Below are 25,805 nucleotides of genomic sequence, written 5' to 3'. Positions count from 1 at the left end.
TGGCTAAAGTTTTTTTATGTTTATTTTTGTTTAATTTATTAAGTATAACTATGAACTCTCCCATTGTTTTTAAAGGATCTCTCTAGTTCAAATGAGTCCTCAGGACTCCTGCTGCTGTTGTATTTTACACTGAATTGACTGCTGATGTTTAAAAGCTGATATTGCCATATCTGACATCCATTTACTGCATGAGCTTTACATCTAGAAATGGTAGATTCCAAAAGCCATCTTTGCTTACTTAACCCTACATTCCCATTCTGTTTTCCCATTCTGTTTTCCCTCTCTCTTCAAAGCACTGGATGCATCTTGGGAGTAGGACTTGTTCTTTCACTTATGAGTCACACCAACCAAACAGAGTCACGAGTTCACATCTCTTCCTCACTACAAAAACTCTGTAACTACCTGGATGAAAGTGAGGATCAAAGCAGAATGTTCCAGGAGGTAGGATTGTTTAAACAAAACTTTCTAATTTTCCCTGTTCTCTTACCAGTTCTTCCTGATGACACACCTTTATACTGAAGTTGTATCCATATATAGTTTATTACTATTACTTTGAAATTGTCTTCATTCTCTCTGTGCCTTATGTTGACTTGTGTTTTTTTTCTTTCATCGTAACATTCCAGCTTCAATTTTTCCAAACAAAAATAGAATTTAGTAATTTCCAGTGGTGATGTGCAGGTATAAAGAAAATTAAATCATCACAGTACTTTGTCTCTAATCTCTCTCATATATCTAAAATTAACTTGGGCCCAGGTCTCTAAAGATATTTAGGCACCTGCCTCTTATCCAAGTAAATAGAAATTGTATGCCTAGAAAGGCCTAAATGCCTTCCTTGTTTTGTTTTAGCTCCTTTGCTGCAAAAAGACCCACTTCTGGGTCCTGTGGGGAGTGTGCAGGCCCCCTTCCCCACCCCTTCTTCTCCCCCGAATGTGGCAGTAGGTCATGGGGGGACCATGGGTGCCCCCCCCAGACCTAGGAGGCAGCAGTCGCTGAGCCAGAGGGGTGTGGGGGGGGTCCCCCAGGAGCTCCCTGGAAGTGGACTGGAAGTGCTTCTGGTCCACTTATGGGTTTGCTGTCAAGTGCAGTGGGGAGCCCCTTGCAGTTCTGTGGGGCTCTTCATCTGCCCCAGCATCGCAGCATTCATGAGCCTCCTGGTACCTTGAGGTATGTAGAAAAAACATTTAAAACAGTGTCTATGTCTGAATCGCTGAATCTTTCCGAATCAATTCAGAGTGTTCTAATTTGATTCGGAGCGATTAAAGGGTTCTCTGATTCGATTCAGATTCAGCGATTCAGCCACCAAATAGAGCCAGATCTCCACCGAATCAAATCGGTGACTGAAGCTTTGCACAGCCATAATTATTACCCCTCTTTTGGCTGACACTAAACCAGGGATCCTTTTACCAACTCTGTACTTGTCAATAAATAAATAAAGGTCTTATCCCTTCGGGAAGAGAGAGAAAATATTGGTCTCCTGGCTAGATTTTTTTTCTCTTAGCATTTTATAGTATTAAAGAATTGAGGTCTTGCTGAGTTCATAATGGCTGTTGATGAAGCTTGCATAGGTTCATACTGTACTACCAGTATGAAACAATTTTCCTTTGTATACTGCTTCTGAGACTCTGAAAATGTCCTTACGAACCCATCTTCTGTAAGCTTTATTTTCTAGAATCATGAATTTAGGATATATCATAACATTTCTCCAAAAGGACAGTACAGGAGACCCATGCCATTCATGAGGGATACATTCTAGGGATCCCTGTGAGTGGGGAAATCCATGAATACTGTACTGTACCAATAATAGGCTGGAGACAGTAATTCCAATAAAATGCTAACTAGCATTTTATTCCCTGCTCTAATAAAACCTTTAGTTGATACTGCAACGTACTGAATGTAAAAGTATTACCAGAGCACAGTAACAAAGTATCATGCCGTGTGGGAAGAAAGCATGGATTGGTGCGCCACACCACAAATATTCAAAACCGTGACTTGCAAATTGCAAGGATTTCCTGTAAATAACTAACAAACAATCACTAGTAATTGTTAGTATTGCTCACTATTTATAACTGGTCATGCAGTCTGGGTTGAAGCACTGAGTTGCCTCAGCATAAGCTTTTCATATGTTTGGAGAGTATCAGTAAGTCATAACTTATAGGGTCCTGATGCATGTTACAGTTGAAATGTAATTAACCAGTCAGTTAATTACTTCTTTAGTAATAACATAGCCACACATTTGTTCAATTCATGGCCTGATAAAACAAGGAATAAGTGAAGAAGTTATTACATATATTTTGTGCAATAACAACTTTGTGGTTGGTTCCTATCATACCTTTAATTGAGTGTGACCAGTGGCCTCCAAAGCAAGGTCAGTGATTGGAGGTTTCAGCTGGGGGATGGCGTGGGGGGGCACTTGCACTCCTGTAGCTGGGGACCCTGTCAGCTGATCAGAGTTCCCAGCCATGGGAGCACCTGATGTGCCCCCCATGGCCGAGAGCTCCAGCCAACTGATGGGGCTCCAAGCCACAGAAGCCAAGATTGCCAGTGCAGGGGCGACCTGGGATCATGATCGCTTGCACTGGCAGTATGGCATGATGGGGTCTGATGCTCAGTTCCACAGTCATGCCTCTAACCATGTGTTTGTGTGGCATAGCAGGAAGCACAGTTGTTGGGATTGGACATCAGACCCCAACACCTTTTCCATGTCTGCCAGTGGTCTAATTATAATATTTCTTATTAATGGCCAGCTGTTCTGTTTTGGGTCCTACACTTAATACAAAGCATACAGCAGCATTGGAAACCATGTGGAAACTCATTTAGGTTTCATGGTTTTACAGTGCATCTGATAATACAGTGCATCTTCATGGCAGTCTCCACATTTTATTTCTCTCATTTCCTCAAACTAGATATGGTTGAGGGGGGAGTTATTGGTTATTCAGCATGGAATAGCTAGGAACCTTGGTGTTCCCATTAGCAACACCAAGGTTACAAGTAACACTATGTGGAATCTACAGTTAAATAACTGAAACTTTGATGCTACCTTGGGTAATGTTAAGTTCTCTGACTTGTATTTTTTTAACTGTATCTCCTTTTATTAGATCCTTGCCTATTCCATTGCCTGTTCCTGCGTCTCTGCTTTCAGTGTTAGAATCATAGAAGCAGAGGAAGCTGACAAAGTTATGAACAAGTTGCAGACTTTAACAGAAAATAATAAGCAGGTTGTATCCACAACATGGATTCCTTACTTTCTGTTATGCTTTTTAAATGTCCTTTCTTTTGTACTATAAACATTGCATCCTCTTTCACCTATGCCAATATTAGATGGAAGTCTCTTAGGACCTCTTAGGTATCTGTTGAAACAGTGTAATTTGAAGATGGTACCTTCAAGGCCATTTGTTTTATTCATATATTTCTTATAGCAGCAGCTCATACTCTGTTACTAAAATATGAAATAAAAACTGAATTTATATATATAAATATGTCTAAAAGTAAAGCTTACACTTTTCCAGTTGCATTCCCAAGGTTTTTTCTTCCTAGGCAAATATTCTTTCTTTACCTTTCTCTTAGACTTATGGACAACTAAATGTTAATCTTCCTGTAGATTTTAAACAGCAGATCATAGTCACAATCCTAACCAATTCAGATTGATGTTTCAAACTCAGATTTCTTCAGGTAGCCTTTTACCCACTTGGTACCGAATTTTCCCACTAACAGATAACAGCTCAGCATCTTCCCATTACCTCAGAATCCCTTGATTGCTCATCAGTCACAATTTGACTCCCTGAGTATCAGTAACCCAGTTTCAGTGCTGCTCCTGTTTGTCTACTATCCACTGATTGACAGTGTGGTGTTATACAACCTATCAGAATCAAAACTGATCTTTGCAATAATCACAATAATCAGTAGCCTATTACTTTTTTTGAGATGTAAAATTAGGAATTTCTTTTCTAACCATTTTCCTTCATGTTAGAAAACCATTCTGTAATACAGAGCCTTCCATATTGTAGCCTTTGGTTATTGGGTACCCATTAAACATGTGCAGACAGCTGGCTGGTCTCATGGTGCTGGTTTTTCCTTCTTTCCAACTGCTAACTCAGAGTAAAGAAGCTAATTCATGTGATGTACTTTCCAAATATTACCATCTTATATGAAAAATTACTGTGGTTGTTACGAGAATGCTGAATAATGGTGAACAAGGATGTTGGTGTTCCATGCGAACATGAATGAGTAAGAACTTGATCCTTGAGACATTCATAGGATAAAATGTCATCCACCCTGTGAAGACTTGGGGAACACCCTACTCTAAAACACAAAAATTAGTGTAGAAATTTCTGTTAAGACTCCATTCTTGTCATGGGAAGTGTCCAGGTATTTCAGCTGCTAGATCGTGTCCATCCAAGTGGCATCTTCCTCTTCTCTAGCTTCAGAAGACCCCTGATTATTTCCAAATGCTTAATTTCAATTACATCCAAAATCCACTGATTTCAGTAGTATTATGTATATTCTTAGAGTTTAGCATTTATATATTTGCAACATTGGGGTGTAATTTCACTCTTGACCTAAATCTTTCTCTCTCTCAGAACTAGAATCCTTGTTCATTACCTTTGAAAAGATTCTCTGTTACTTGACCTCACAAGTTCTGACAGGTGGTAGTAGCAGTCCCCGGATCCTTTTTTGCTCCCTGGTCATTAGAGGGTAACATGATTCCTTTGTATACAAATATATGCACAAACATACATGCTTAATCAGTATACTGCCATACATAGGAGTCAGTATTTTGTAACTAGTTGCATCAATTGCACTAGATTTGTATGTGTGGCACTCAACTGTCTATCCTTGTTGGCCAAATGAGTGACACAGGGTCAGCCCACAGGCCAAATCCTGCATGGGGACATTCCATGGCTGCAATCCAGGATGTAAGCCCAATCCTGTGCATCCAGATCCAGCTACATGCTGGTCCTATCCCGTGGAACTGGATCTAGCTGCAGACCACCCCCATCTTGTGCTCCCAGATCCAGTCATGCACCAGCCCCATCTCATGTACCTAGATCCAGCCATGTGCTGGCCAGATCTGATGTACAGGGCCATGTTATATGGCCTGTGTGATTCACCATAGGTCCAGAAATTTGACAGTAGAGCTGCAGCAATTACCACTGGCTCTGCTCCCCTGCTGCCAAATTTCTAGACCCTGGTGAAGCCCTGCAGGCTGAATGATGCAGCCTGATGGGCCAGATCTGGCCTATGGGGTAGGAGTTAAGCACTTCTGGTTTAAGCCAACTATTTGTTTTAAAAGTACCAGCATTTTGGTTGACAACAGAAATTATGGTATATAGAATATGTCAGTGTGAAGTACTGCTCATGGAAGATGTGAGCTGTTATTTTGGGGAAAACGTGTGTGGGGGAGGGTGGGGAGTGAATGCAGACACACCCACACACCACCCTGCCTTTGTGGCAGTTGTTTTTACTGTCTTTTCCTTGTTTTGTTTTTTTTATAGACATCTGGTTATGCCTTGGCCCTGGGTACCATGGTTCATGGTTTGTCAGTCTTTGGACATGGGAAAGCAGAAGACCTGAGCAACAGACTATTACATGCTTGGATAAAGATTGTACTTGCAGAGGTAGAGGAGACTGTCTCTATCTTTTTATAAAGAAATTGCTAAGGAGCTTATTTCATTAAAGGGGAAGAAATGGAGATCAGGAATAGTTTCACTGTTGGAGCAGATGATTTGATTTACTTTTAGAAGCAGTAATCGCTCTAGTTTGATTTAAGAAAAAACTGAGCTTTCTTGATTTACAAAAAACAATTATTGTTTTTGGGCTGAGAGCTCCATTCTGTTACCTTTACTCATCCTGAATAGCAACCAAAGCTCCAAGTGCTCAGCCTGACATCAGTTTCCTTGCTGGAGTGAGGAACTCCATAACAAAATTTAGACTAGTAGAATCCTGGGATCCTTGTGGTTTGCCATTTTACTGTAAATTTACCCTCTTGAATGGCTTTTTTATTAAGTAATAAATGCCTGTAGCTCTGCTTTTATGAGCCAGTAATTGCCATTGCTATGCCCAGTGAATACAGCAGCTACACTGAGATGCTTTAACTGGATTTACAGTAGTAGCCGGAGCTGAACAATTCTAGGCTTAATGAAGGTAACATTAATCACTGTCACTGTAACCGAATAGAGAACTGAGTGAAATGTATTCATTTGTTATACTTGCAATTCTGTACTAATAATTTAGCTTTTTGTACCAAAAATTACATATAAAACGTAATTTTAAAAGCAACCCCTAAATGAATTCCCCAAGATAGGACTACAAGGTAAATATTAACAGCAACACAGGGTTTTAACAGCATGTTTGAAGACTAGGTCATCCCAGCATGTTTCCAAGCATACTTCATGTTAAAGGTATTAGATTAAAATACGTTATAGAAGGGTGCTACATCAGTGAGAAGTGCCTGCTTGTTTCAGTGAAAAAGAAGAAGGAGGTCCTATATAATGCAGTTCATTTTAGAGGGGTAGCAATGCAATTGGGTTCCTCATCCAGAAGCCTGGTCCAGAAGTCTGTTGGTAGGAAAGGAATAGGTGTAATCTTTAGAGTTAAAAGGAAAACAGTGCCCTCTTTTTGAGAAGAAAATGATTCTGTGCTGTGTCCACCATATTACAGCCCTTTGGGTTGCATTCATTTTGATTTGTGTTTTCAGGAGTCTCCCACAATGCAGCGCCTGGCTGCTGTGAATGGGTTGGTTGCATTGGTGGGTTCTGAAGGAGCCACGATACAGGTAAAAGAAACAAGCACACAAAACCTTTAGTTTCCTTTAGAAACAAAATGTCACGGTATGACCTGAAAAATACAATGAGATCATATCTCTGAGAATTTTTTTGTATGTTTTTTGTGGGTAAGGGGATGTTGTCAATACATAATTAAATAACTAGCAGCCATTTAATATCTCCACATTCAGTGTTCTGCAGTGTTGAATTAATTGTACAACACTTTCATCTCTGAGAAGGTCTGTCAAAACAGAATTTGTCTCTGGTTGCTTTCAAGCATAGTTGGAGCTGGTGGCAATGAGAAAGTAACCTTATTCCTCCTTCACTAGTTATATATGTCATTGTCTCGTTTTCCTTTTCCTTGGCAGTTGAAATTGGACACTATTCAGTCTTCCCAGTTTCAAAATAAACTTAATGAAGTCATCAGAACCTTGATTCAGGTGAGTGGGTGGTGTGTCATGTCTGTTTCTCATTCTGCTTGGTAAACCTAGTGCTATGATACCTTGTGTGAAGGGCCAAATTTATTTATTTATTTATTTATTTTAAGCATAACTTACATTTTGTTGTGGTTTGCTTTTGAAGTACTGGATGAGGTAACCAGTATTAATTGCGGCTAGAAATATTAATCCATGTCCTGTGATTGTCTCCACAGATAGTCAGTGTTTCTGGACAGATTGCCCTGCAGACAAATGCAGCCTGGCTTTTAGGGCACCTTCATCTATCCAGTTTGTCCTCAGACCAGAGCAGGGCATCTGGTAAGAGGTTTTTGTTGTTAAGAATGCACTGTGGTAGCACCAAGAGGCCTCAATCAGTGGCCTCCTTATGCTAGGTTTGGTACCCACATAAAGTGAAAGGACAGCATTTGTGACTCAAGAGAGCTCACACTTCAACGCACCAGAATAGCAAGCTCAAATACAGTTGATGTTTATGCTCCAGCAGAGCCCCATTGAATTCAGTGCTGTTCGGTGCAAAATCCACCCACGTTTGTTTGGTGAAGCTCTCCATAAAATACGTTCCTATCAAATCTGTGTGTTAAAATAATATCTAAAAAAAGTGAGTGTGTATGCTTGAAACTTACAGAATAGTTCACAGTTTTGGTTTAAAATTGTGCAGAAAGGCCTTTCCCTCGGTTTTTGTAAGTAAAATGTGTATTCTGAGAGCTAATCGGATATCTGGTTTGGCCTACTTCATATTTCAGGAGTTTCTGCTCTTAAATATGTCAACCATTTGAAAACCAGCTACTGCAAAAAGGAAAACGAGTAATTTTTTTAAAAACTGTATGTTTGTAAAGAGCTGTTCTGTGATTAGTTGAAGCACACAGCTTCCTAAGGAAGCACAGCACTGCTGTTTACTGAGGATGGAATTTACCCCCAGTAAGAGGGGAAGCTTTAGGACTATATACCACTTTACATTCTATGTGAGCCTGCAAAATAGATGTTAAGTGGGGCATAGACTCTCAATTTCCCCTTAGCAAACAGGTGAATTTCATTTTGCTAATGATGAGAAATTATCACTGCATGATATCTACTAGATAAATGATCGATGAAATATATATGTTCATTAAAGGGAGCTAATGACCCATGCTATCAGTGAGTCAGTACTATCAAGATGACGCATGTTCAAACCACAAAAATATCTCATTGACCATGCATGCTGGCAAGCACCAGAGAATGGGTAGGCATCAAGTGTGACTGTGTTCTTACTTCCAGGTTAGGGTTGAGGCACATTAGGCCTGTGCATGTGTGTTATGGAGGGGGTTGAGGGAGGAAGTTTCCATCATCGTAGGTTCTCAGTTTATGAACAAACTAGTTTTTCAGTGCTGCAGTATGCAACTTTTACTAACCCTACGTGAATTTGGAAAGAAAAGGGCAAGAGGAAAAAGTGATTATATTTGCATTAATCCTTTGGTCTAATAGAAATAATCACTGTAACAGAATGTTGACCAGTGATTAATTTGTAAATAGTTCATGCTTACTTTTTGAATTTAGTTGGAACCAGGAATCTCTTACTTTTCCTGCCACATTGTTGACACATTTCAAAGTCTTGTCTTGTTCCAGTTCCTCCAGACTTCAGCTACTTGCCTGAAAACAGCTTTATTAGGGCAGCTATTGATTATGTCATTGAAGGAGGAAAGAAAGGTAAGAAAGAAGAAAATTCCCTAACTATGGGAAAAATGATGCTGCTCTAAATTGACTCTTGCATAAATGTTTTTGCTCGTTAGAAATGCTAAGAAAAAAATCACAGATTGATCCTAAAAAAACTCAATTTTATTTAAGTATATTTCAATAAAAACATTAAATATGTGGGAAATAGTTTTACATTACCAACACTACAGAATACTTACATAAGACAGCATTATAATTTGATTTTTCTGTTGAATTTTTTACATTCACTCTTTCCTGAACAACTGTTAGGCTTGTATCGCAGAGCACTTACGAGCCCTGCGCCTGAGAACAGAGACGGCTCAAGAGAGACCCCTAGCAGTGAGAAGGGGGAGGCATGGCTGCCAGTCACCAGGGAACCAGGGGCAACCAGCGAAACCTGCTGACAGGAAAGGGCAGGGCTTAGCCCTTCTTAATCCCAGGCAGGAGGCCAGGAGGGCAGTTCCCCTCTGGCAGCCAAGGAGGGGGGAGCTTGGCCAGTGCGGAGAGAGGGGAGATCGACTGCATGAGCATCCCCTGGCTGCTGCCATGGGTTGGAGTATTTTCCCGGTAGGGATCGAATGTTGTTAGACCAGACGGTGTAGTTTTACATTATAGCCCAGGGGCTTTGTGTTTTGTGTTTACTGTTAACCGGAAGACCAGGTGAGGCTATTAGGGGTTGGAGGAGGCCTCATAGGGACTCCATGGTAGCGTGGGGGTCCTGGCGCCAGAGAGGGCACTGCATTTTGGAGTGCATTGGCCCCAGCCCCAGAGTGAAGGGGGGCAGCGAGAAGCCCCAGAGTGAAGGGGGGGCAGCGACGAGCCCCGAGCAAAAGGGGGGTGTGGGGGTCCTGGCTCCAGAGAGGGCGCTGCATTTTGGAGTGGATTGGCCCCAGCCCCAGAGTGAAGGGGGGGCATTGAGAAGCCCCACAGTGAAGGGGGGCAACGAGGGGCCCCAGGGAGGTAAAGGAGAGGGCCAAATCACAGCAGGGCCCAGGTCAAAATCCTGTCAGTACTATCTGCAAGGCTTGGGCTGCAGTGTAGAGGAGGAAAAGGAGCTGCAGATAGCACCCCCTGGCACCAGGGCATATAACGTGGACAGCCTCCTGCTAATTACATCACTCAATCAATTAAGATCAAGGCATGGCAGGCGAGTAAGCAGGCGGCTGGCCCATAACAGGAAGGCAGAGTCACCACTAGAAGACTCCAGTAGCAATACTCCTGTCACAATGGTGCATTGGCTGGGAAAGTTTTATACGGCAGTATGCATTATAAGACGCTGGTTTGCCAGTATAAAGAAGAGAACCCTTGGGTCCACATGGAGAGAAAAATGAGAACAGATGCTAACCCCTGGCCCAGAGTCAGGCAAACAGGATTTGGATCGACTACACCAAATGGTACAAGGCCCATGGGATCAAGCGGCCGGACAACAAACCCTGCAAGCTGGTGTGATTGAAAGCACCCAACCCAGCCCAACGGTGCAGGTAAGAACGTGTGGCGATGGAGCCCGAGTTGGCCGTGAGGTGGGAGACGAGCTGCCTGCACCAGTGGTAGAAGTAACCATAGAGGGAAAAAGAGTAGTGGCTATGCTGGACTCAGGCTCCGTGCAGACGATGGTGCGGAGCGACGTGTTACGGCAAGGGAGAGAAGAAGAGTGGATCGTGTAACGGTGCAATGTTGGTGCGGGGACCCCCTCAATTTTGACAGGGTGAGGGTCACCCTATGAGTAGGCAATAAGACCCGCTGGATGCTAATGGGGGTCATTGAACATTTACCCTACCCAGTGGTACTGGGCTGCAACTGGCCCGAGTTGTTAGAAGAAATAGTTGGTGTGAGACATAAAGAGACCGCGGAGGGTTTTGTGGGTGAAACTGAGCAACTCCCCCCCCCCCCCCCCAAAAGAGAAAGTGGGACAGAGGGTGGATATTGCCCATTTTGGGGAAGACGAACACTTCCAACTAGAGCAAAGTCGAGAGGTAGACTTTTGGTGGGTGCTGCAGGAACACCTTGCTCGAAGAAACGATGAAGAGGCCAGAAACGAAGATTGAGGCCAGAACTGATGAGAACAACCCCGAGGTTCGAGGTAAGGAACAACCTATACCGGATCAAGCAAGGGAAGCCAGAAGGAGAGGAGGTTGCTCAGCTTTTGGTCCCGCGGTGGTATCAATGGACTTTGTTGAAGGTGGCTCGTGAGCTCCCCATGGAGCTGGGACAAGACACAAGCATGCATTCGAGCAAGGTTTTATTGGCCGGGTATGATGGGGAAAGTCACAAGATACTGCATTTTGTGTCCCGTCTGCCAAAAAGCAAACCCAAGTCCGCCTGCAAAAGCTCCTTTAGTCCCAATGCCTCTGGTAGAGGTTCCCTTTGAGAGGGTGGTGGTGGACATCGTCAGGCCACTCCCCCGAAGTAGCACGGGAAACCAGTGCATATTAGTCTTACTGGATTATGCAACGCGGTACCCAGAAGCTGTGCCAGTGCGGACAGTGTCTGCGCCAAAGGTGGCAAATGAACTTTTGAAGATATTCTCCCGGGTAGGACTTCCTAAAGAACTACTAACTGATCAGGAAATGAACTTTACATCACGTGTGTTTCAGGCAGTGAGTAAAGCCTTGGGGATTAAACAGCTGAAGAAGGCCGTATATCATCCCTAAACAGACGGGCTTGTGGAACGTTTTAATCAGATGTTGAAACAGATGCTAAAAAAGTTCATGGTTGAGAGCCCTCAAAATTGAACAGAATGATACCTCCTTTGTTGTTTGCAGTAAGAGAGGCACCCCAGGCCTTCACTGGGTTTTCACCTTTTGAATTATTATACACCTGGCAACCAAGGGGAATCCTGGATCTGATGAAAGAGAGGTGGGAAGAACAACAGAGTAACGACCAGAACATCATCCAATATGTGATCCAACTTCGGGAACGCCTTGAAGCGGCTCGGAACATGGTTTTAGGAAACCTCAGAGAAGCCCAGCAACGGCAAGTAAGGCATTATAACCGAGGCGCCCGGGAAAGGAAGTTTGACATGGGGGACCGCATGTTGGTCCTATTGCTGGACAGTGAAAGTAAATTACTTGCCTGGTAGCAGGGACCCTATGAAATCATACGCCGAGTGGGGCCCGTAGACTACGAGGTATACCAGATAGATGAGCAAAAAAAAGCAAGTATACCACGTCAATATGTTGAAGAAGTGGGAGGACTGGGAGTGTATGTACTTAGCCCCTCATCCTGAGGAATTGGAGTTGGGACCCATGTTAACGAAGGAAAGTGGACCGGGTGACGTAGAGCTGGCCCCACGCTTGTCAGAAGAACAGAGGAGACAGGCTGCCGAGCTAGTCAAGGAATTTGAAGATGTATTTCGGGGAACCCCGGGGGAAGCTCAGGGTGTGGTACACTGGATAAAAACTCCACTGGGCCAGGTGATATGGGAGAATTGGAGACGGATCCCCCAGCGACTCCAGGGCCAGATAAAAACAGAGATGGTAATGATACTGGAGCAAGGCATAATATGTGAATCCCACAGTGACTGGCGAAACCCCATCGTAGCAGTATCTAAGTCCGATGGAAAAATCCGTCTCTGCATCAGTTATCGGCAGGTAAACACAATGGCCAAGTTTGACGCTTATCCAATTCCTGGAGTGGACGAATTGGTGGAAAACATTGGGCAGGCGTGCTACATTTCCACTTTGGACCTGACAAAGGGTTACTTACTGGCAGGTCCCAGTGGCACCTGAAGATCAAGAAAAAACAGCATTTGCCACCCCGTGGGGGCTCTTCCAGTTCTGACGCATGCCGTTTGGGTTGCATGGAGCTGCGGCTACGTTCCAGTGGTTAATGGACAGAGTGTTGTCTCCCCATGGGGGTTACGCCATGGCGTATATTGACAATATTATTATATATACTGAGAGCTGGGATGAACACCTCGCCGCGCTGAGAGCAGTAGTGCAAGACTTAAGGAGAGCGACACTGACAGCCGATCCCAGGAAGTGTACAATAGGAAAAGAGAAAACACAGCACCTGGGGTTCCTAGTAGGAAGTGGGAAGGTGAGACCTCTGCTGAGCAAAGTGGAGGCATTGCGGAGGTATCATGCGCCCCGTACCAAAAGACAAGTAAGGGCCTTCTTGGGGCTGGCCAGTTATTATAGGAAATTTGTACCTCACTTTGCGGATGTGGTTGTACCGTTAACGGAGATGATAAAGGCAGGGGCTCCAACCAAAGTAAGATGGACACCGGAGGCAGAGAAGGTGTTCGAGCGGTGAAGGATGCGCTATGCTTACAACAACTTTTATATACACCCGATTTTAACAGACGTTTCCTGGTGTAGACCTATGCGTCAAATGTGGCTATCGGTGCAGAAATGGTTCAAAGGGAAGGAGAAGACGAGCACCCTATAGCCTACATAAGTAGGAAGCTACACCCACCAGAGCGGAGTTATGCCACAGTTGAGAGTGTGTAGCAGTTAAATGGGCCATTGAAACACTCCTGTATTACTTATTAGGGCGGAAGTTCACGTTGATCACCAATTGTGCCCCTGCGCTGGTTGAAGAGTATGAAGACGGAAAACGCAAGACTCGTAAGGTGGGCCCTAAGCCTTCAACCGTATTGTTTTAAGGTGGAACACCACCCAGGAACCCAGAATAGAAATGCTGACGTTCTTTCAAGACAGTACAAGGAAGAAGAGGGGCCAGGAGGAGCACAAAGACCTCTGACAAGAGAGGAGAGAAGGGGGCGTATATTTAGAGGCCCTAACCTCGCTGCTAGGAGGCAGAGTGACCCCTCCAATTCTGGGATCTCCCGGGGGGGCCAGCCAGTCGGGCAGCCGGAGAAGGAAAGCCAAGACCTGGAGAGCGATGATTGGAGCGAGACAGAGAGGTGACAGGGAGACAGGCTCCCAACAACGATAATAATGTGCCTGCTGCCTCCGTCAGAAGGACACATCCTGGCCAGGGCCATCCTCACGAACATTTAAAACAGGGAGAGAAGACTGGCCTAAACGACACCCTACCAAGGTTGGCTAGTGTGGGGGGACTACCTGTGTTGGGTAACTCCCAACAAATCCCACATGGTGCGCCTTGGGTAAAAGGCGAGTAGGAGGCGCCTAAAAACCTCCGCCTCCTATACCTAAATGGCCAGGTGCCGGAGGAAACGGCCGAGAGGAGAACCCCAGGCAGATGGAGCACCTGGTGAAAGAAGTAAAGACTCGGCTCGGTGAGTTTGGAGTGAAAGGGGGGGAGGTGTGTTGCAGACCACTTGGGTTCCCTGCGCCTGAGAACAGAGACGGCTCAAGAGAGACCTCTAGCAGTGAGAAGGGGGAGGCATGGCTGCCAGTCACCAGGGCAGCACAGGTGCTGGTTGCTGGGGCAACCAGCGAAACCTACTGACAGAAAGGGGCAGGGCTCAGCCCTTCTTAAGCCCATGCAGGAGGCCAGGAGGGCAGTTTCCCTCTGGCAGCCAAAGAGGGGAGAGCTCGGCCAGTGCGGAGAGAGGGGAGAAGATCGACTGCATGAGCATCCCCTGGCTGCTGCCATGGGTTGGAGTATATTCTTGGTAGGGAACGAATGTTGTTAGACCAGATGGTGTAGTTTTACGTTATAGCCCAGGGGCTTTGTGTTTTGTGTTTACTGTTAACCGGAAGGCCGGGTGAGGCTATTAGGGGTTGGAGGAGGCCTCATAGGGACTCTACGGTAGTGTGGGGGTCCTGGTGCCAGAGAGGACGCTGCATTTTGGAGTGCGTTCGCCCCAGCCCCAGGGTGAAAGGGGGGGCAGTGAGGGGCCTCAGAGTGAAGGGGGGCAGTGAGGGGCCCCAGGGAGATAAAGGAGAGGGCCAGATCATAGCAGGGCCCAGGTCAAAATCCTGTCAGTACCATCTGCGAGAGTTGGGCTGCAGTGTAGAGGAGGAAAAGGAGCCACAGATAGCACCCCCTGGCACCGGGGCGTATAACGTGGGCAGTCTCCTGCTAATTACATCACTCAATCAATTAGGATCAAGGCATGGCAGGCAAGTAAGCAGGCGGCTGGCCCATAACAGGAAGGCAGAGTCACCACTAGAAGACTCCAGGAGCGATACTTCTATCACAGCTTGATATACTGTCCCAAGAGCAGAAATGAAAGCCATATCATTTGAAATATTCATAACTAGTTTCAACAATACACTCTAAGAAATAATCCAGCAATGCATTGGCATTGTTTCTCCCAATTCTTGTTTCTGTGATTTGATCTTTGCCTTCATTTGGGTCCTTAAGTGGCATTCTGATGCATGTGATATATAAACTTGCAACTGAAGGAAGTGTCCACATCAAGATGATTAAATTAAAGGCGCTGTCTCGTAAAATCTCAGCGGAGATAGGGCAGTGGGTGGTTTTGATATAGTTGATCAAGGCCAACCCTGTAACATTAGCCTGGGTGCACCTCAGTTGGGTACATTGAATTAACAACTCTCCACACCTTGTTTTTATTAGGATTTTACCCTGAATTAGCTACTTTAAATCTAAAAAAACCCTGCTTTCTTGCCAAAAGGACAAAGAATGGGGATTAAGTGAGAGCTTGGTTTGTAGGGAAGCTTTAATTTTAGTTTCAGTGCTGGTTCCCTTTGAGTCTGAACATACTATCCAATCTCTTTGCCTGTTTCCCTGTCTATAATCTGGAAAAGATTGCCAAACTCACGTGTTGTAAGGCCCAATTAATTAACCTATGTAAATGCTTTGAGGCCCAGGCTTAGAAGGGGTGGAAGAAGTATAATGTTTTTAATTTTAAGGCTTCAGTTTTATAATGGCTCCCCTTCAGCTGTGGTAAAACACCACATCCTGAGCACATGAATTGCTTTGCAATACAAAGTTGCATTTTATGTGGCTCCCAGCATATTTAGCCAGTGATGTGATACAAGTGGCTGTTGTGTTATCAATAAACCCATGTTTATTGGTTTTCATTCCAGGATGCTGTAAACTCCAGGGTCTGTACACTTTCTTTTTTGTTTGGCTGTTTTGCCTAGTTTATTATAATTTGCCCAATTTATTATTATATAATTCAGGTTGATTGTTCTATTGCAGGCCCTGAAAGCATTCCCCCTACCTTGGTGAAGGTAGCCCTGGCACCCATTGCGTTAGTTGGAGAAAGTTACCAGTATCCACCTGTGAATTGGGGATCAATTCTTTCTCCTTTGATGAGACTAAACTTTGGTAAGATAAGCTCTTGCATTGTTCTTATATGACTTGTGTACAAAATACCATACTATAAAATTCCAGAGTCTTTTCAAGGATTTAAGCTGGAGTGGACAATTGTTAAGTGGCCTGTCAGCTGAAATAAGTTTTGGTGATTTGTCAAGGGCCACACAAACAATCTTTCAGAAGATAACCTTTTAACAAACCCTCCCCTCTCTCCCCCTCCCTGCCCATCTGGCTCGTGGCTGCCCCTGCAGCGCTCCACATGAGGCTGAGCCCTGCCAGCTTCTGCCTGGAGCAGCCTATGCCATGTCACCACCCATGTCTGCTAACAGCCCCGGCCAGCACATGCAGCTTTCTAGCGGGGCTGCTCCTGGTATGGCTGCAGCTGCCTGGGTACTGCTCAGCTTCCCCTGCCTCTAGCACCATCTTCTTCACCGACTCCTTCTCCTGCCCCTGCTGTGCCACTCCAGGAAGCAGGTAGTACAGGGAAGTGCCGACAGCAGTTATGGAAATGTGTGCTAGGCACCACATGCCCATCCAGGTGGAAGGGAAGCTGCAGCCAGGCAGCTCCTGTCCCAGTACCTGGGGTTTCCAATTCTAGCTCCCTACCACCTTCTATCCAGTCTGCCCACCTGGCACTGCTTATCTGGCTTCAAGGAATTTGTACATGCTGGTCGGGGCCAAGGTCACCAGGTGCAGGCAGGAACATGGTATAGGCTGTCCCTGGCGGGAGCAGGTAGGGCTCAGCCCCATGTGGAATGCTGCAGGGGCAGCCATGGCTGTACACAGTCTATTGGCAGGTAGCCACCCATGGGCAGGCTGGATTTTGCCTACCCCTGATCTATGCATTTAATGTGCTCTGTAGTGTGATTTTTATGAGTATCTACTTGCAGATATTCCCATAGAGATGTGGGAATTTCAGTGCTAGAACTGGCTAGAATGAACCAAAGCCGAAAATTTCAGAACTGAATTTGGACTTCCTCAATATTCAGATGAGTCTGAATCCATTTCTATTTGACCCATTTTAGCAGCAGGCACCTACTGCAAAATTACGGTCTGTATTCAAACTTCTACAGTGCCTGGTGAGGACGCTGGTGGGTATATGGGTTTCAAATTCAAATACCGTCATTATAATACTGAGTAAAATGCTCTAGTATAATACTAGAAAATGCTCTCCCACTGTAATTAATTTGAACTTGTAGCGCTTTGGTGCTTTTTCTTAGGGATTTTTTTTCCCTTATGCTAGTCAGCAATCAGCATCTGCCCTTAAACAAGATGTTTGTAATGCTTTCACTCTTAATATACCTGCTAGTGCTATCTTTATGGCTATAAATGTCTGATTTTTGGATTCTTTCCCTCAAAAATACCTCTGGTGCCAAGTGTTTTTTTTCTAGTGTTGCTTGATTTTATTTAATTATGTATTTCCTGCTTAAGGAATGACAATTACTGGCATTTCAGGCTCTTACAGGTGAGCCATGCTAGTTCTTTTGGCTTTAGATTGAATAGCTTCATAGGGCTCACGTATAGAACGGCTGCTCTTTCTTACTGTTATGAATAATATAGCTATGGAGCCTTGTGCCCCAAACAGTGGAAATTATTAAACAATCATTGTATGAGGCACAAGGCTCCACAGAAAGATCTAGCCACATACAGAAAGATCTAGCAATTTACTGCTGGTTTTTACTGGTTTTTTTTTTTTTTTTTTTCCCCTGAATACAGTTCTTACAATCATTTCTCTTAGGTGCATATTAGAAAAAAATGCAAGGATGTCTTGCATATTCAGCCTCATTGGCCATGTCGCAAATATAGGAACCGCATGATGAATAGTAGAAACTTGTTAAACACTTGGGGAATTTTTTATTGCTGGGTTTTTTTAACCTATTAAGAGGAGTTTCATTTTTGTAAATTATGGGAATTCCAGAAAAAACAGTATATCACTTTAGTGGCTTCACTTCAGTTAAACTTCAGTGGAAACTGAGAATTGCTCTGTATGATATGGACATTCCTTGAACTGTCCCTGTATAACATTATGGAAGTTAAACACAAGCATCAAGAGATGCTTTTATCTTAGTGTACCTTTCATGAACACTACTAATGGTGGACTAGAGAACTGCAGTACAGAACAATTATAACTTAATACCTAAACTGGAAACATGAGGAAATTTTCAAGAAATGTTAGGTCCCGAATAATTGTGTTGAGGGGCAAATGTATTGAGTTCAGCTCCCTAAGATTTGTTAGATTAGTAGTATTAGTTTTTCATGTCTGGCTGATATGAATCCTGAAAGTTTCACAAATTTCAACAGGAATGATTATTTAGGTGTAAACAAAAGTAGATCATTCTATTTTAAAAAGATTTGGGGCTGCACTCCTGGAACAGACTCCAGAATATGTGACAGACAACAGGCACACCTCATAACTATTGCATAACAAACAGTTGAGGTGAACAGCTTGCAAGCAACTAATCATGTGTACATTACTAATCTGACCCAGCAGATGAATGCAGACTGCTACATTTGTAGCAATCCAAATTAGAATGCTCTTTGATAACTACTAATAAGACCCTGGTTTTCTCTGCTAGGATCTTCAAAACAGCGGCCTAACAATAAGTCTTGAAATCTCTATTTAGATATTGAAATAAATAAACTTGTTTCACAAACAGACCTGTTGAAGCCAAATTTCATTTCTGTTTGTCCTAGTGAATAGGGCTGTGCGAGTCAGCAGTGATCTGATCCAGCTTCGGATCTGGCCGCTTCAGATGGCCACTATCCAATCTGGAGCTCCAGACGGGGTTTCCACCTCAATCCGGTCAAAGCAGCTCTGAAGCATTGGAGCCGCCTTGGAGATCCGGCCATAGGGTATAATGGGGAATCAATGGAAGATCTGTAACTTTTTTGTTTTTTGTATGATTTAGATGAAACTTGCAGGCATGGAGCCTGCCAAGTTTCAAGAAGATCGGTGCAGGGGTTTGGGGGGAAGAACACCAAATTCTTGAAAGCAAAGCTCCTGTCACGTCCATGTGATGCAACACAGGGGGCTGAAAACTGCAGGGGTGGTAGCTCTTGCTGAGGCCACAAAGCCTGCCAAGTTTCAAGAAGATCGGTGCAGGGGTTGGGTGAGAACTGTACCCCAAGCTGCTGACAGGCAAAACTCATCACCCAAGTGACCCTGTGTGTATCGTAGAGCAGGCCTGAGTGAGTGCTGGTCCCTGTCAGGCTGCAAAGCCTGCCTGCCAGCTCTGTGTGTTTCGCTTGGGGAGTCTGTTGTTTGGGGCCCTGCACCCCAAGCTGCTGCCAGACAAAACTCACGATGTGGGTGGGTGACACTGCGTGTGTGTAAGGTGTGCCCTTCCTGGTGCTGGGGCCTCTGAACAACACGGCAGTGTGCTCCACTGAGGCCGCCTCCTCCCCTACAGCCTCATGCCCAGGCCTCCACTTTACATGACAGCAGGTACAATAACTTAGCTGGCTCAACATCAGTAGGAGCATGGTACCCACACAGAACTGTCACAGAGCCTATTGTTTTATAAAGGAATTGACAGCAAGAAGTAAAGATGTTGTGTTGTGTGGACATACGATGTTATTCAAGGTGTGTGACGGCTTGTGTTTTTATGTCTATGTGTGTATTATGAAAAAAAAGTAATTAAAAAAATTTATCTTTGGAAGCTTTAGTGTTGAAAGCCTTTTTGTCAGTCTGAGGAAGTCCCTGCAGTTGGTCCAGGATGGAAGGAATAGTAAAGAAGCCAGAGGCTGGCTTGGCCTGCAATGCAGGCAAGAAAGCCAGTCAGTGAAAATGGAAATGGAGACGTAAGGGGGTGAGGGACAGGCTGGGCTGGGGGAAGTGGGGAAAGGGGGTGTAGCAGTGCAGGTAAAAATGCAGAGGTGCCTGGGGCATCAGATGTCTGGCCGGTCACAGTGTGCCAGAACTCCACTGAGTCCATGAGTTACTGTACCTACCTAGGAGGCTGATGAAGTGCAATTCATAGGCCCAGCTCTGAAAAGTGGTTTGTACATTCAAACAAGCACCTAATCTCATCACCAGAACTGAAGCCAACTTCCTACAGCTCAAATCACAAAACCTGCCAACTATCTCCAGTACCCCACAAACTGCACACCAGAATCTATCAAAGACAACAAAACCAAAATACCCGTGGGGGCGCATTCCTCACCAAATAAACACTCTGCCTCCAGTCCCTCAAGCCTGATCCTTAGAGGGAACAAATTAGAATGCACACCACTTTTCAGAGCCGGGCCTATGAACTACACTTCATCAGCCTCCTAGGTAGTAGGTATAGAAACTCATGGACTCCATGTACACAGTGGAATTCTGGTACACTGCAACCTGCTGGACATCCCAGGCACTTCTGCACTTTCACCTGAGCTGCTACATCCCCTTTTCCCCCCCACCCCAACATGTCCCACCCCCCTAACACCTCCATTTCCATTTTCACTGACTCGGGTTTTCAACCCTAAAACTGGCATCCCAGGCAGCTAAACTGAGCTCACTGGGAGCCTTGCAACTGCACTGCAACCAGCAAGTATAGGCCTGTCCAAGTTGTGACAGGTTGGGGCATTCCCCAGCCAGGACTTTGTTTGTGCGTGCCTTAGCTGGAGGTTATGGCGTGTCCTCCCCATCTTTCACCAGGGGATTGTTGGTCCTGGCATTTACGGGGCTGCTGCACTGCTAGCAGTCCCACCAGGCCTCCCTGTCCTGCAGGGTGCAGTTTTAGTGGTCATGCACAGGACCTGGGGCCTCCTTCTTCCCCATAGCCCCAATCCCATACCTCCAAGTTCATCCTGGCAGGGGAATGAGCTCAGCAGGGACATGTTCTTCCCCTGCTGGCTGGTGATGCAGTTAGTGCCCCCTCCAACTGAGAGCGGGGCATTACTTGGCTTTTCAAAACCTCAGAAAAGGAAATTGGTGTGGACGGAGTGAGGAGGGCACTCAGTCCATCTGCAGGTGGAGCTTGGGGAACCCCAGCAGCGGGAGGTTCACCTTTAGGAAGACCAGCTGCTTCACCAAAGTAGGATCCAAGCAGGTGCAGTGGGGTGTCACAACATCCCCAGCAATGCTGAACACCCTCTTGCTTGGAACACTGGTTGGTGGACAGAACAGGTTTTGCTGGGCAACCATGGCCAGATCCTGCCACATCTGTCTGCAGCTTGCCCAGTAGGGCAAGGGGTCACATTCCAGTGGGTCCACATCCTCAGCGAGATAGGTAGCCACTGAAGCCTCGGTGCTACCTGCCTGAGGCTGGCGTCTGGCGTGTTTGGACCCCAGCGTTGAAGCCATGCCCATGGCCCACATTGGCAGTGGCTGGTGTGGAGGAGACTGGCTGGTGCTGGTGCTGGTGCTGGTGCTGGGAGTGCTGGCACGAGAAAGTGGATCCTCCTCTTCCACATCCCCTCGCCTCTGCACTTCGGCCTCCCTGACTTTGTTCACCAGCACCTGCGTCTAGTGATCAAGTTTTGGGGCTGCCAGTGCACATGCTTCCCTTCACCCTCGGGTCACATGTGCCCACCATCCTGTCGACCGTACTGGACCGCAAGGGATCCAGCTGTCTCCTGATGCCCTCCTTCAGCTGCCTCAGCAGTGCCTGCACGTCTGGTGACAGCAGCCTGCCCCAGCCAGCAACATTGATCCCCTGGAACTTCTCCGTTTGGTTCTCCAGTTCCCTCACTAGGGGGATCACCTGGCTGAGGAGGGCATCAACAGCACTAAGGGTCTTGGTGGCCTCGAGGAAGGGCTTGAGGACTACAAAGATCTGGGAGATGGTACCCCGCTCAGCTCTGTTTAGGGGGGCACTGATCCTGATTTCCCCAAGCAAGGCCATCTCATGGATGGCCTTCTGTTGTTCCACCAGCCTCTCGAACGAGCATCAGATATGTGGAGTTCCATCGAGTCTCCACATCCTGCATGATTCTGTGCTGCAGGATGCTGGGCTCTGCCTGTTTCTCCTGCAGCATCTTGCCCCCTTGGTGCTGCGGTGGAAGTAGCCCACCACCTTCCTGTGTTTCAAAATCAGCTGGCTTGTAGCAGTACTGGTGGTGGTGCCGTCACCAGCAGCCCTGTCCCCCTCCAAGGCATCCCTCACTATGAGGTGCAGCCTGTGTGCCACACAGCAGATGCCAACAAAGTTGGCATCACGGACAGCCTTCACCATATTGGCCCCACTGTCAGTGACCACCAACCCGTGGGTGAGCTCGGCCTGCCCAACGAGCCATCCCTCCCTGAACCATGCGGTTCATGGCCCCCATGATCTCCCTTGCTGTGTGGGACTCATCCAGCACCTCAGCTTGCAGTAGAGCCTATCGATGGCCTGACTGATCGCACCAGTGCCCCATGAGGGAGAGGTAGGCATGATCACCACCCCGAATGCTCGAGATGTTGGACGTGAAGTGCAAGGTTACCTGTGGCCCTGCCTTGCGCAGCTCCTCTCTCAAGTACTCCCTGCATGCCTCATATAGGGGGGGCACCACTACCCTGCTGAAGGTGGTGTGTGTGGGCACTTTGTAAAATGGGGCCAGAAGTGTTACGAACCACCTGAACCATGGTCGCTTAACTAGGGAAAAGGCCTAGCTATCCAGAGTAAGCATCTCCCCAATGGTCTGAGTTATCTTGCGTGCCTTGGGAACGCACCCCGCTTTCTGTCCATCTTTCCTCCACTAGTCCAGGGTGGCCTGCCTCTGCTTTTGGAGGATAGGGGGCTTTGGAGCAAGTGGGGGACTTCCCTTTTGGCACGCTTGCACTGGTGGCAGGCTGAGCAGCAGGAAGAAGGGCAAGGGAGTGCTGCTTCCTCAGATGCAGCAGCATGGCCGTGGTGAAGTGTCTCGCGTCCTTGCCACGGCTCATGTGCCTTCAGCAGTGCTGGCAGATGGCAAACCTGGGATCATCTGCCACCTCAAAATGATCCCACACTACACTACTCCCCCACTTCTGGGTTGAGGGCAAGGAATCCTGCCTTTTCCTCCTGCTTAGGTGGCTAAGGCTGAACATCAGGAGGAGCTGCCTTAGCTGAGCCACTTGCCTCCACAACCTCAGCCTCCAGAGGCTCTGCTTTCCAGAGGAGACCTGGGTCTAGGGGAAACTTGAGGGGTGTGGAGCACGAACTCTGATTCCCCCTCAGCCCCAGAATTGCCTGAGCCAGCATGCTCAGCACCCCTGGTTCCAGCTCCAGCTCCTCCTCTGGCAGTGGGAGGCTCACGCTGAGAGCTGAAATTGGGGTGGAGGAGGCAGTGATTCCACTGCTGGTGCCCATTTCTGGACTGAGGTGGTGCAGGTGCAGGGACGTCGGGTGCAGACACTGCTCCCACCACCTGGCTTCCACTGGCAGCACTGATGTCATGGCTGCTCAGGAATAGAATGGGTCAGTGTTTGGGACGGGGATGGGGCTTGCAGCTCTAGCTCTCTCCCTACCCCCTCTCCCTCCCCTGCCAGAAGATCTGGCACCTGCTTTTCCAGCACACTTCATATTGATTTTTCAAGTGCTGCAAAAGTTCTCTCTGTATATGTATACCTTTTGTATATCTGTCTTATTCTCCTTTGAATATCTGTGTCTAATGCTGTGAATGAAATTATTCATTTGTTGTCTTTCTGGCTCTCACGATATTGTCTGTCTTGTGATATGAATGAAAATATTTGTGTGTGTTCCTGTGTGTCAGTATATTATCAGTGTCTTGCTCTTCTGTAAATATCTGTCTGTCTTCTTCCACTGTGATTTTTTTTTTCTATATTCTGGGTTTCTATGTATGTGCGCGTGTGTGTGCGTGTGCATGCATGTGTGCGTGCATGCAAGCAAGTAATCTGTGCCTCCCTGCATAGTGACAGATAACACTGGCTGGGAAAACACACCTGTCTTTTGCAGTTTCCAAAACAAGTTCCCAAAAAAATAATTCAAAGAAGTCAATTGAATTGTAATACTACTAATAATTGAATTGAATAGCTAAGCTAAACTAAGCTAAGTTAAGCTAAATCCTAACCACTCCTTCATAACACGAAAAAGCAGCAGGCAGGTCTGTCGCAGCATTCCCCTCTCACACAGCTGCTGACAGGGTATGAGCTGCAAAAGGCACAGAAGGGCTGGAAACGGGCTTTTATACTTTTTTTAGTCCCACCCCACAGACGTTGCTGTCCCGGGGTGGGGAACCAGACCCCAGAGTCACGGTGGGCCGGGGTGGCAATTAGACACGTTAACAGGCCAGGTTCTATTGGCTACGGAGAACTGAGGCACGGGAAGCGTAGCGGTTTCTTAAACAAGGTGGAAATTTATTTGACTTACGCTTAGGTGCATAGGAGAACGATGTCTTCAGTTACAGTTTACAACTTACAACAACAACAACAACAACAACAAAGGGGTCTGTTGGCCCATGAGGTTCAGTCAAAGACCTAGTCCCAGGGCTGGTCAACAGCTCATTTAGTGGATAACACGAACAACAAACTAACTGTAACGCGGTGAATGATGAAACGAGACGTGACGCCAGTCCAGTATTGGTGGACGATCGAGTAGTCGTAGAATAATGCCGAGGTCGGGCTGCCAGAATGTTGAGGTGAAGTTGTAGTGGGATGGTCCAAACTCGTAGTCAGCAATCAGTCAAATTGAATCAGGAACCAGGAGATCAAAACCGCAATCGCCCTAACCAGCACAGAGTGCTAATCTGGGGAAGGAGACCAGTAGGCCCAAGAGCCTGACTGCCAGACAGTCCCTGGAAACACCAGCCTCTGTCTGCAGTGACGCGATCTTCTCCCCCCAGAGGGAGAGGCCCTCAGACCTTTTATAGCAGCCCTATAGCCAATCAGGCTGCTTGGCTAAGAGAAATTTCTAGAGGTATTACCTCATTCCAGTCGTACACTGGGCATGCTCTGCACTAAGATCTGCATAGCAACTGAATCTGCTCAGAGCTGAAAGTGGGTCAGGGCTGATTGACAGCTCCTGAGGTCATAGAAGGGGTAACTCAGGCCCTGCATGGAATTTTCCACTTTCAGTCAAACTGAGTTCATGCATTGGCAGCACCTATACTTAAAATTTTGCTCCAAGAGTTGCCATTGGAAAAGTAGCCATGGAGAAATCCTTCTCACTGGCTACCTACAGAAGTCAGTCTTCCCCTCCCCCCCCCCCACTTCCCCTCCCTCTTCTAATTCCCTCAAAATGGCCGATGCGGCTGTGAAGCATCTGAAGCAGGTCCAAAGCGCTTTGGATGCCCCCAACCTGCTCCGGACACCATTACTGGTATCCCGCTTTGACCTCGAAGTGCCACTTTGGATGCCGAAGCATCTGAAGCAGGTTCAGATCTGAAGCGGGATCCGAAGACTTGCACAGCCCTACTAAAGAATAAGATTCATAACCTAATGGTTCTATTGCCAAATGATCCACAAATGTATAAAGCAATGTTGAATTATTTTTAACGCCAGCGAATGTATTCCTACCCTTTCTGTATTTTTAGAATGGAGTGATATGTCACTCAAGTAATTTCCTTGGGCAGAGAAAAAACTTTTCAGATTTTTATTCCTAGTTTTTCCTCATCAAGGGGCAAGCAGTTTGAGATATTTGGGGGATTCTGGCAGGGAAAAGTCCCTCACTCATGGAAGGAGTCAAGAAATAATATAAGAATCTTGTAGTTCTTAAAGATATTCTACAGTCAGTACAAAAGGAAAGCTGTGCCCGTAATTCAGCAGCAATAATAGCGAGTGACCTGTAATTCTGTGTTGATGCTGTTGGTGGTTTCAATGAACAGGACACTGAGGAGTATC

The 25,805-nt window shown here is 46.1% G+C and overlaps 1 protein-coding gene across 4 annotated transcripts in view; it reads left to right on the top strand.

Moving 5' to 3' along the window:
• FOCAD (focadhesin) overlaps positions 1-25,805 on the top strand; it is a 257,789-nt gene that overhangs the window by 218,383 nt on the left and 13,601 nt on the right. For all 4 annotated transcript variants that reach the window (XM_090038791.1, XM_090038793.1, XM_090038792.1 and 1 more), the window contains 8 exons: positions 294-441; positions 3,096-3,215; positions 5,493-5,615; positions 6,695-6,772; positions 7,130-7,201; positions 7,414-7,516; positions 8,819-8,899; positions 15,947-16,075. In XM_090038791.1, the coding sequence (XP_089894917.1) occupies positions 294-441; positions 3,096-3,215; positions 5,493-5,615; positions 6,695-6,772; positions 7,130-7,201; positions 7,414-7,516; positions 8,819-8,899; positions 15,947-16,075 (854 nt within the window). The remainder of the gene's footprint in view (positions 1-293; positions 442-3,095; positions 3,216-5,492; positions 5,616-6,694; positions 6,773-7,129; positions 7,202-7,413; positions 7,517-8,818; positions 8,900-15,946; positions 16,076-25,805) is intronic.

Source organism: Crocodylus siamensis, chromosome 3 (genome assembly GCF_052110815.1).
Source record: "Crocodylus siamensis isolate JL-2025a chromosome 3, ASM5211081v1, whole genome shotgun sequence".
In the NCBI taxonomy this organism is placed as follows: domain Eukaryota; kingdom Metazoa; phylum Chordata; order Crocodylia; family Crocodylidae; genus Crocodylus; species Crocodylus siamensis.
Note: the sequence above shows the minus strand (reverse complement) of the source record. Positions and strands in the feature narration are given on the sequence as shown.